Genomic DNA, 11,114 nt, shown 5'->3' with positions numbered 1-11,114 from the left:
GGATGTGCCCGCAACCCAGGCACATGCCCCTGACCGGACTCGAACCCGGAACCCTTCAGTCCGAAGGCCGACGCTCTATCCCCTGAGCCAAACCAGTCAGGGCTGTAATTGTAGTCTTTAAGTTACTTTTATATCATATGAAACCTATAAAAGGTATCATTCGGGGAAGATGTATATGTGCTGGCGGGTGTGGGGGAGGCACTGTGAGTGGCTGCCATCCCGTTGGACAGAATCTGGCAGCCACTGTTAAGTGTCACGCGTCCTGATGAAACAGGAGAGCTGGACAGACTAATTACCAGCAAGGAGGCTGAGTCAGCCATCAGAAACGCCCCAAAAAACAGGAATCCAGCACCAGATGGCTTCACTGGTGACTCCTACCAAACATTCAAAGAAAAGTTAATACCAATCCTTCTCAAACTATCCTAAAAAAATGCCAAGACCTTACCCCGATGCCAAACCCAGACAAGGATGGCACACAACAACAACATCGCTGATGACTGTAGATGCCAAAATCCTCAGCGAAATGTCAGCAAACGGAACTCGGCAATACACTAAGAGGATACCTCATCGCCGTCACGTGGGATTTGTTCCAGAGATGCAGGATGATTCAGCATCTGCAAAACAAAACAACAAACCCAAAATGTTGTGTGAGACCACGAACGGCCCCAAATAGCTACAGCAAGCCTCAGAAAGGAGAAGAAAACTGGAGGCAACTTACACCCAGGTTTCAAACTATGCTACAGAGCTACAGTCCTCAAAACAGCATGGCATTGACAGAAAAACATATCGATGGGACAGAGTAGGGAGCCCAGAAATAAACCCATGGACATACACATGGTCAACTGACTTATGACAAAGGAGCCAAAATGGGGGAGGAAGATCTCTTCCATCAACGGTGCCGGGAAAACTGGACCCTCCCTTACACCACACACAGGATGGACATAGAGGATGGGAGCCTTGAGCGTACAGCCGCTAGAAGAACACAGGCGGGAATCTCCTTGACATTAGGCTTGGCACTGATTCCTTCAAACCTGCACAGAGCCCTGGCTGGTTTGGCTCAGTGGATAGAGCGTTGGCCTGCGGACTGAAAGGGTCCCGGGTTCGATTCCAGTCGGGGCACATGCCTGGGTTGCAGGCTTGATCCCCAGTGGGGGGCGTGTGGAGGGCAGCCAATCCATGATTCTTTCTCATCACTGATGTTTCTATCTCTCTCAACCTCTCCCTTCCTCTCTGAAATCAATACAAATATATTTTTAAAAAACCACACAAACAAAAAAAACCACACCAAAACCCTGCACCTAAAGCACCAGTAACAAAGGCCACAAGAGACAGGTCTGTCACACGAAAAGTCTCTGTGGAGCCCAGGGAGCCGTCGCAGAGCAGAGGCAGCTTGAAGACGGAGATGAGAATTGCAAACCATGTACCTGATAAGGAGCCAACAGGCAGCAAATATGAAGAATTCACACAACTCAGCAGCTACAAACAATTAAAAAATCCAGTTGGAAAACGGGCAGAAGAGGGTGTCGAAGTTTACGCTGAGCCGGGCCGGTGTGGCTCAGTGGTTGAGCGCGGACCCAGAACCAAGAGGTCGCTGTGAGGGAGCAAGAACGGACTCTCCTGCCAGGAAAGGGGGGGCAGCTAGTGGCCTGACTCAGGACCCCGGTGGCCTACCTCCTGGGTGGGTCCGGGGAGACCTGTGCCCCAAAGTCCCTCACCTCTGTCTTCAGGGTCAGAAGGTGGAAACTCCCGGAGCGCCTTGGACGGGGTGGACGGAGGTGGGCGCAGAGGAGGGACCGGCGCCTGTGCTGAGCGGGAGAAGCCAGGTGCCGTCCATCCCTGGGGCCTGCCCTCCAGAGGAGCTGTGGAGAAGGAGCTGCTGCTCCGGGAGGGCGTCCGCCCAGGAGGGAGGCCAGGGCCCCAGCTGTGCACAGAAGCGGTTCTGAGAGCGGACACCCCCAGCAGGCGCTCAGGCTGCAGCCCCTGCCCCCCCCTCAGCCCCCACACACACACACACGGGGCTGGGCCGCCTCGGCCTTTGCTCCCGCCCGAGCCCTGGCTCCCCTTCTAGTCACCTGACTCACCTGACTCTGACCTGCCCTCAGCCCAGCCCCGGCTCTTCTGCCAGCTGGGGGAGGGTGGGGCGGAGGGCAAGGTCCGCCTCCCGGAGGGGCGGGCCCACCTGCTGGGGTCCCAGAGCAGGGCGGGCAGAGAGGGGGCCCCTGCGCAGCAAGTGGAGGGGAAAACCTGGGCTCGGCGGCTGGGGAGAGCCTCGGGCGTGTGGAGGGGGCGTGACTGTCAGGGGCCTGAACTTGGCCTCAGGAGCCTCAGCCACTGTCTGCAAGCCCGGGGGTGGGGTGGGGTTCCGGCTCAGGCCTCCGGCTCCGGCTCCTGCCCGCAGATATTCAGGTGCCCGGCGGCTGGTGACTAACGGGTGGGGAGGGGACCGGCAGCACCCAGCGAGACGCAGGTGCCTGAGGGACAGAAGTCCGGCTTCCTCCTGCAGCTGCCGGCCACCAGCACAGGTGAGGGGCCGGCCTGGCCTGAGGGGGGCCAGCCAGGCCTGGAGGGGGGCTGTCCTGGCCTGAGGGGGGCTGTCCTGGCCTGGAGGGGGGCTGTCCTGGCCTGAGGGGGGCTGTCCTGGCCTGAGGGGGGCTGTCCTGGTCTGGGGTGGGCTTACCAGTCCTAGGAGGGTGCTGACAGTCCTGGGGGCTCTCCTGACTCTGGGGAGTCGGCCCATTGTCTTAGCACCCCCACGGGGGCCTCAGATGCTATATCCGGGGAGATGGGGTGTGGCATAGGGTCCTGGGGCCCTGGCTTTGTTCTGTCACCTGCTTGTCTCTGAGCCGTGGCCAGGACTGCCCTCGCTGCAGCCCAAGCAGTACCTGCCTCCTCTGAGCCTCTGTCCTCCCTCCTGGACGGAGGGAGCCCCCAGCTGCCAGCACCCCTTTAGGGCCGGTCAGGATCGGCTGCCAGCACCCCTTTAGGGCCGGTCAGGATCGGCTGCCAGCACCCCTTTAGGGCCGGTCAGGACAGAGGCAGCCTCCCCCCCCCCCTCCCTCCCTCCCCCCTCCTCCCCAGCCCTGCTCCAGCCCTGTTTGCCTTCCTGGGGGAATAGATGATACAATACAAAATCACGGGGACCCCAAAGTGCTGCCGACTCTGAGATCAGGTTCCCCGGGCAGCGGTGCCAGCTGGCTCGAGGCTCTGGGTGACCCTGTGAGCAGCAGCTGGGGCCCTGCCCTCGGGGTCAGCCAGGATGCTGCGGGGGGGGGGGGGGGGGGGGCGGCATCAGGGGCCGGAATAAAACCTTTCAGCGCAGACTGCAGACGCAGAGGCTGGGTTCCACACAAACCCGGTCTCTGCTAACTGCCCCTCAGGTGCTTCAGTGGAGACACGCTTCCGGGACCCAGTGACCTCATTCGTCCATCGGGGTGCAGGAGGTCACCTCTGCCCTTCTGGGTAGGCCTGGCCCAGGGCCCAGAGAGGAACCCCGCCTGGGGAAGGCCGGGGTGGAGCCCCAGAGGAGGCTGGACCTTGGAGGGGGTCCGGAGGGCGGCTGCCAGGACAACGGGGCGGGACGGGCGGGGCTTACAAGGGCGTGTGGGCTCCCAGCGCAGGGAGGCCTCTGGGGCCCGCTCCCACCCCCAGCGCCCGCAGCTTCTGGGCTCCCTCTGGCCCAGCGAGGGGGCAGGACCCCAGGGTGGAGCCTGCCCACTGCTGCCCCCCCCAGGCCCAGCCCGCCCCAGCATGAAGCTGACGGTCAAGGAGAAGGTGATCGTGGCCCTGCTGGGCGTCACAGTAGCCCTAAGCCTCACGGCGCTGGTGCTCACCCTGGTGCAGGTCGCCAGCATCCTGCTGCCCGCGGACACCAAGGTGCGCCTGGGGGTGGGGCGGGGCCCGGGAGCATGGGGCGGGGCCTGGGCTGATGTGGGCTGGGCCATGGGTGCCTGTGGGGCGGGACTGTGCGGTGTGGGCGGGGCCAGGTGCGCCTGCAGGGTGGGGAGGGGGCGGGGCGGGGCCAGGGTTGTGCCGGCCCCACACCCTCCTGACCCCGGTGTCACTCCCAGTTTGGGATCGTGTTTGATGCGGGGTCCTCCCACACGTCCCTCTTCGTGTACCGGTGGCCGGCGGACAAGGAGAACGACACCGGTGTGGTCAGCCAAGCCCTGACCTGCCAGGTGAAAGGTCAGCGGTCGCCCTGTCAGAGGGGGCGGTGTTGGGGCTCCCCGCCCCCCAGCTGGGAGCTGGCATGGGCTGGTCCCCGTCCCCAGTGAGTGGCAGATTATCCTCAGGGAGAGGGGCTCAGAGAGGTGGGGTGAGCTGCCCCAGGAGGCCCAGCGGCTCTGTGGGAGCTGGGCCGGAGCCTGCATTGCCTCCCGGGTCTGGACAGGACCTGCCTGAGCCCCCCCTGCCTCTCCAGCCTCGGGGGTTCCTGGGGTGCCTGCCCTGTGGCCCCAGCCCGCAGCCTCTGCCTGGGTGGCTTCTCCCTGCCTGCAGGCCCCCCCCTCCTGCACAAGGACCTGTCCCCGGAGGGGGCCCTCGGGTGACCGCCCCCACTTACCCTGCAGAGACCCCTTCCCAGCGAGGCCGCGTGGGAGGCCTGGCAGGGTGAGCAGGTGGACACACCCTTTGGGGACCACTGTCCACACCCCCCAGGCCCTTCCCGCCCGGCAGCCTTCGGGGCCTGGAGCCTGGTCCTGGGCTGCTGTTTCAGGGCCCGGCATCTCCTCCTACGCCTCCGACCCCGCGCAGGCCGGCGAGAGCCTGCGGGGCTGCCTGCAGGAGGCGCTGGCCGCTGTCCCCGAGGCCCAGCAGCAGCAGACGCCCCTGTTCCTGGGCGCCACTGCCGGCATGCGGCTGCTCAGGTGAGGAGGGCGCGGGGGCCGCACGTGACCCCGGAGAGGCCGGGAGCCAAGGCCTCAGCGCCCCGGGCGGGGGGGGGGGCAGGTGGGGTCGGGCGGGCAGGCCTCCCGCCAGCTCCGCCCCGTCCGTCCGCCCGTCTGTCCGCTCTGCGCAGCCAGAAGAACAGCTCCCAGGCCCGGCACATCTTTGCAGCGGTCTCGGACGTCCTGGGCCGGGCTCCCGCGGCCTTCTGGGGCGCCGAGCTCCTGGCCGGGCAGGACGAGGGCGCCTTGGGCTGGATCACCATCAACTACGTGCTGGGCCTGCTGGTCAAGGTGCCCGGGCGGCCTGCGGGGCGGGAGGGGCCGGGCCGCCCGCACGGCCGGTCCTGAAGCTGGTGCCGTCTGTGCCTAGTACTCCTTCTCCGGGGAGTGGATCCGGCCTCCCGAGGGGACGCTGGTGGGCGCCCTGGACATGGGCGGGGCCTCCACCCAGATCACCTTCGTGCCCGGAGGCCCCATCCGGGACCAGAGCACCCAGGCCTCCTTCCGGCTCTACGGCTTCGAGCACCGCGTCTACACCCACAGCTACCTCTGCTACGGGCGCGACCAGGCGCTGACCAGGCTGCTGGCCAGGCTGGTGCAGGTGGGCTTCGGGGTGGGGGGGGCGCCGATGGGGTGCCCTGCCCCAGGCCGTGCTCACGGCCGCCCTCGCCCCGCAGAGCAGCACGGCTCCCCTTGTCCGGCACCCGTGCTACCACGGCGGCTACGTGGACACGCTGTCCCTGGCCCCCCTGTACGAGTCGCCGTGTGTCCAGGCCGCGCCCCGCCCGGACTCCCCCCCGAGCCTGCCCGTGGAGGGGACCGGGAACCCCGGGGCCTGCGTCTCCGCCATCCGGGAGCTCTTCAACTTCTCCAGCTGCCGCGGCCGCCAGGACTGCGCCTTCAACGGGGTCTACCAGCCCCCGGTGCGGGGCCAGTTCTATGTGAGCGAGGGTCCCGGCCCGGGCCCCGGACAGGGCAGGCCTGGCGGAGCCCTGGGCGGGTGGGCGGGCCGGCTCCCTGGGCCGGGTGTGGGGTCGGGGGCACCCGCCTGCCCGGGCCGCTCCATCGCAGACACCCCATCTCCCCGCCGCCCCCAGGCCTTCTCTAACTTCTACTACACCTTCCACTTCCTGAACCTCACGGCCGGGCAGCCGCTGGCCACGGTCAACGCCACGGTCTGGGAGTTCTGCCAGAAGCCCTGGAAGCAGGTGGGCGGGCCGGGCGGCCTCGCTGGGCGGGGACGCGGGGACCCACGCGGACAGGACAGGGTGGCCCGGCGTTTGGGGGAGCCATGGAGGGAGGACACCCCGTTGCTCAGGTGGGGGCAGCCCCTCGGGCCGGGAGGTGCGGCCTCACCGGCTCCCGTCCGGCCCAGGTGGAGGCGTCCTGGCCCGGGCAGCAGCCGTGGCTGCGGGACTACTGCGCCTCCGGCCTGTACCTGCTCACACTGCTGCTCGAGGGCTATGGCTTCAGCGAGGACACCTGGCCCAGCATCGCCTTCCGCAAGCAGGTGGCTGCCCCGGGCCGGGGGGCGAGGGAGGGGTGGGGCCCAGCCCTGACCGCCCGGCCCTGACCGCCGCCGTGTCCCCCTCCCGCAGGCCGGGGGCGCCGACATCGGCTGGACGCTGGGCTACATGCTGAACCTGACCAACATGGTCCCGGCCGAGGCGCCCGCCCCGGGCCGCGCCCAGAGCCAGGCCGTCTGGGCGGCCGGCGTCGTCCTGGTGGCGCTGACCCTCGCGGCCGTGCTCGCCGTGGCCGCGGCCCAGCTCCTCTGGCGCCGGGACTGAGCACGGCTCTGGAGCGGGAGGCCCGGCCCCCACAGCCCGGGGCCGCCGGCCGGCTCCTCCCCGCAGTGCCCGCCCCCTCCCCACCGGCTGCCGGCCGCTGGGCTGCGGCTGCCGCGTCAGAGGGCAGTGGGCCAGGCCAGCCGAGGGGCCTGACTCCCTGGCAGGGGCAGGGGGGGGCTGGGGGCCCGAAGTCAGTGGAGCCTGGGGTGCGGGGCAAGGGAGGCCCAGCCTGGAGCCCGTTACCGCCCACGCCCACAAAACACGTCACACCTTGGCGGGTGCATCGTTTTTATTAAAACCCTCCCTCTGGCCACGGACTTCTCCGGGCTGGTCTTGTGGGCTCTGGGGGGGGCGGGCAGGGGGCCGGGTGGGGGGGGCGGGGAGGAGAGGGGCAGGGCGGGCTCTGGGGGCGTAGAGGGCGAGGGGGGGGCGGCTCCTCAGCGCGGCCCCGCGGGGACCACGAAGCTCTTGGGGAAGATGCCGATGAGGCCGTCGCAGTGGCCCTCCAGCCAGGCCTGGTCCACTGCAAGGAACCACGTGAGCCACGTCCCCTCGGACCCGGCGCCCGCGTGGGGGGGGGGGGGCGCTGCCGCCTACCCTCACACAGCACGTCCACCGTGTCGCCCGGCCGCAGGCCCAGGTCCGCGGGCCCCTGGGCGGAGTAGCTGTGCCGGGCCACCACCTGGTAGAGGACGGGCCGGCTGCCCGCTGCCTGCGGGGGAGGGGGGACACACACACTCAGGCCGGGCACCAGGGCGTCCGGCCGCCCCCTCGGAGCCTCCCAGCCAGGCCCCCAGCCCGGCCCCGCCCAGCTCACCGGCCCAGCTCACCCGGCACTGCAGCCGCAGCCCTGCCGGCCCCGAGGCCGCCTCCAGCCAGGGCCCCCGCAGCCCCTCCGCCGGGAGGGGGACCCAGCGCCCGCCGGCCCCCGGCTCCTGGTAGCTGAGGGAGACCCGCCGAGCGTCAGAGCGGCAGTGAGGGCGCCGGCTGCGAGGGGAGGCCGAGGGGAGGCTGGCGGCCCCGACATCGCAGCCTCTGACGGGCCAGCCTCCTCCAGCTGGGCCCCCCAGGCCCCCTCCGCCCCCCCCCCCTCCCTGGTCACCTGAGCTGCCCGCACTGGGCCTGGCGCGGGAGGGCTTGGCTCAGCAGGGCCCGCAGGCAGGGCAGGTCTGCTCCGCGGGGGGCCTGCAGGGCCAGGGTGAAGGCGCACTGCACCGTGAGGGTCACCCAGGGCTCAGGGTGCCCGGCAGCCACGCCCTGGGGTCAGGCAGAAAGGCGGGTGGGTGAGGGCGGGCGGGGGCGGGGCGGGGCTGGGGAGGCTTCCTCAGCCGCGGTCCCCAGGCCATTCCGGGGGGCAGGGCCTGGGCTCGGGACCTCTTACCCCGGCTCCTGTGGGGTCCTCGGGAGGTCCGGGGTCTGGGCCCCCAGCCGCCAGCAGCCCTGGGAGGGGGCAGAGCTGGACTCAGGCGCCAGAGGGGCCCTCTGGGGGGAGCTCCCAGAACACCAGCGCGGCCCGGGCACCAGCTTCCTCTCTGGGGGTCACAGAGGCCACTCCCAGCCCCCGTGCTGCCCCTCCACAGAGCGCCCGCCCGGACACCTTACCTACAGGAGCCTGCCCGCCAGGCTGGTCCGCGCCGGGCCACTGCAAGGGAAGCCACGGCTCTGCTGGGCCAGGGAGGGGGCGGGGAGGGACCTCCAGGGTGGGGCGGGGACTGGGGGGGGGCAGGGAAAGGGCCTGGGGAGGGGGCGGGGAGGGACCTCCAGGGTGGGGTGGGGGTCGGGGGGGCCACGGAAGGGGCCTGGGGAGGGGGCGGGGAGGGACCTCGAGGGTGGGGGCAGGGCGGTGGGACCGGCAGGGAATGGAGGGGCCCTGGATGAACCGAATGTGAAGCTGAGCGGCTTCTCTGTGTGGCAGGACCCCGTCCGGGTGCTGCCCGAGGGCACTCAGCTCCCTGCCCTGAAGCCCGCTCCCTCCTCAGCCTCGCCAGCACTGGGCGCCGTGCCAGGAAGGAGGCGGGTGCTGGGGCTGACGGAGGCGGGAGACCCACAGAGGCCGGGCCCTGGGACCGCGGCCCTGAGTGGGGGAGCACCGGCTGCCGTCCCCCGGCTGGGCCCCCGCAGACACGGAGGCTGCCGCCCAGCGGTGGCCCCAGTTCCCGCGCTCAGCCTGGGGGGCCCTCAGCTCACTCACCCGCTCCTCACAGGGGCCCGCCCGCCCGGCCTGCTCAGGCCCGGCCTCCAGGTCTGCACGGGAGGGCGTCCCGGGGGCCCGAGGGGGTGTCCGCTCTGCAGGCGCCTGTGTCGAGGGCCCTGGGGGGCGGGGACCCCAGTCTCAGCGCTCACTTCTCCCTGATGCAGCCCCCCCGCTGCCCCCTCGGTCCAGGGCTCTGGGGGCCCCAGGCACCGAGGAGAGAGAGGAGCAGTGTGGACCCACCCCCTGTGCACCCTCTCTCCCAGGCCTGGGGTGGGGGTGGGTGGGGGCTGCTGACCACAGCCCAGCCTGCGCCCCGTCCCGGAGCCTCACTCTGACCCTCCACGCGGTCTGGAGCCCCTCGAGGCCCCAGAGGGGGTCCATGGGGGCAGGACGGGCTCAGGCGCCAGGAACTTGGGCCTTTGGCATGCGGGATACAGGGGGGGCGGGGGGGCGGTGAGGAGCCGTGGGGGGCGGTGAGGAGCCGTGGGGGGTGGTGAGGAGCTTGGGGGGCCGTGGGGGGCCGTGGGGGGCCGTGGGGGGCTGTGGGGGCTGTGGGAGGCGGTGAGGGGCGGTGGGGGACTGTGGGGGCTGTGGGAGGGGCTGGGAGACTGGGCGCCCGGCCCTGGGGCTCCAGCCAGGTCCCAGGTGTGAGGACAGGACGGAGTGGCCACGCCGGCCCGGCGCTCCTCCTGCTGGGACAGAGTGGCGCGCTCGGGGAGAGCCCCTTCTTACCTGGGGCCAGCCCGGGGCCCGGCTCCGCCATCCTCACCGCGGACCTGTGGGCACAGGGGGCATCCAGCTGGGTGCAGACTCGGGGGAGCGCCAGCGCAGGCGACTGGCAGGCCCCCGGCAGGACTGGGAGCCACAGCCTGTGGCCCAGGAGGGGACAGCCTCCCCCATCTCCGCGCCAGAGGGAAGTTGGGGGCCCGGGGAGGGCTCGGAGCAGGGGCACCTCCCTTCCCCGAGGAGAGACCCGCAGCCCTGTGACCCCAAACCCCAGGCGGCGGCTGGGGACGCGCCCACCCACCTGGGGCCGCTGAGGCCAGACGCCCTGATTCCCGGCCTCGAGCGCGGGAGAGGCCACCACCACCTGGAGGGAGGGAGGGAGGGCGCGGGTCAGGGCGCCAGCCGCACCTCCCCAGCCCCGGCTGCCTGCCCACCCGGTCTCCGCCTGCGGGCGGGGCTGCCCTGCCCTCGGCCTCCAGGCCTCCGGGCCGGCGAGGAGACACACCTGTGCTGGTCACTGCAGGCTGTTCCCAGGACAACTTTCCAACACCCTGCTTCTCCGGAATCCACTGTGCAGGCGGACTCCCCCCCCCCCCACCTCCCCTGACCTCCCCCGGGCTGTGCTGGCCCAGGAGACCCTGTGAGACACATACACACACACACACACACACACCCAGTCGAGCTGGCCCAGGAGACGGGCGGGAAGCAGGGAGCACTAACTTTGGCCTTGCCCAGGGAGCACTGACCTTGGCCTTGCCCAGGAAGCAGGGAGCACTGACCTTGGCCTTGCCCAGGAAGCAGGGAGCACTGACCTTGGCCTTGCCCAGGAAGCAGGGAGCACTGACCTTGGCCTTGCCCAGGAAGCAGGGAGCACTGACCTTGGCCTTGCCCAGGAAGTCCACGTGCTCCAGGCGCTCCAGGTGCCGCCGGGGCGGCCGGAAGACCTCGCCCCGGGGGACCAGCCGGGGCTGCAGGGGAGCCTGTTTCTGGGGGAGCGGGCACAGGCCTGAGCGGCGCCTGGGGAACCCCCACAGGCCACAGCGCCCGGCCCGGCCCCCCGCACCAGGCCGCCTCCCTCCTCTCCCAGGCTGGTCCTGGGGCGCACTCCGAGCCCGGAAGCCGGTCGGGGTCCGTGCGGGAGCCCGAGGGGGCCGGCCGGCGCCCTCCCCCACGCCCTCACCTGCACGTGAGCCAGGGCCACGCTCAGGTCGCCGCGGGCCCCGTCCGGTGCCTGGGCGGCGGCCTCCTCCAGGCTGCGGGCGGCCTCGGCCCAGAGCCCCAGGGCGCACTGCGCGGCCGCCACGTTGAACAGCACCTGGGAGCCAGGCGGACGGTGGGCACAGCCAGGACCCACCCCGTCCCACCCCGGGTCAGCCCTTCGGGGCCCTGGCCAAGCCCTGGACCTGCTCCAGGCCTGTCCCCCGTCCCCCCGTCCCCCAGCAGGGTCCCCTTGGTCCAGCCGCCTCCCTCCCGGCCTCAGCACCAGGGCCTCCGGGTGCCTGGTCCGGACCCACCACG

The 11,114-nt window shown here is 70.3% G+C and overlaps 2 protein-coding genes across 2 annotated transcripts in view; one reads left to right on the top strand and one right to left on the bottom strand.

Moving 5' to 3' along the window:
- The first annotated feature begins 2,198 nt into the window (after positions 1 to 2,198).
- On the top strand, positions 2,199 to 6,989 carry ENTPD8 (ectonucleoside triphosphate diphosphohydrolase 8). The gene is made up of 11 exons (XM_084898595.1): positions 2,199 to 2,522; positions 3,378 to 3,459; positions 3,731 to 3,873; positions 4,068 to 4,185; positions 4,715 to 4,865; positions 5,018 to 5,177; positions 5,257 to 5,487; positions 5,564 to 5,827; positions 5,984 to 6,094; positions 6,262 to 6,396; positions 6,485 to 6,989. The coding sequence occupies exons 3-11, from the start codon at positions 3,748 to 3,750 to the stop codon at positions 6,674 to 6,676; spliced, it is 1,488 nt and encodes a 495-aa protein (XP_084754721.1). The 5' UTR covers positions 2,199 to 2,522; positions 3,378 to 3,459; positions 3,731 to 3,747; the 3' UTR covers positions 6,677 to 6,989.
- An 11-nt stretch (positions 6,990 to 7,000) lies between these two features.
- Positions 7,001 to 11,114, bottom strand: part of NOXA1 (NADPH oxidase activator 1) — a gene marked incomplete at its 5' end in the record, with an annotated part of 7,743 nt that continues 3,629 nt past the window's right edge. The window contains 12 exon segments of the mRNA XM_084898599.1: positions 7,001 to 7,199; positions 7,274 to 7,388; positions 7,507 to 7,618; positions 7,779 to 7,933; positions 8,058 to 8,116; positions 8,279 to 8,318; positions 8,868 to 8,936; positions 8,938 to 8,986; positions 9,603 to 9,646; positions 9,898 to 9,960; positions 10,475 to 10,582; positions 10,777 to 10,911. Coding sequence (XP_084754725.1) covers positions 7,114 to 7,199; positions 7,274 to 7,388; positions 7,507 to 7,618; positions 7,779 to 7,933; positions 8,058 to 8,116; positions 8,279 to 8,318; positions 8,868 to 8,936; positions 8,938 to 8,986; positions 9,603 to 9,646; positions 9,898 to 9,960; positions 10,475 to 10,582; positions 10,777 to 10,911 — 1,035 coding nt within the window. The 3' untranslated portion in view covers positions 7,001 to 7,113.

This window comes from Pipistrellus hanaki, assembly GCF_964339955.1.
Source record: "Pipistrellus hanaki genome assembly, chromosome: 11".
Classification (NCBI taxonomy): domain Eukaryota; kingdom Metazoa; phylum Chordata; class Mammalia; order Chiroptera; family Vespertilionidae; genus Pipistrellus; species Pipistrellus hanaki.
The sequence above is the reverse complement of the archived record's forward strand: the minus strand, read 5'-3'. Positions and strand labels throughout refer to the sequence as shown.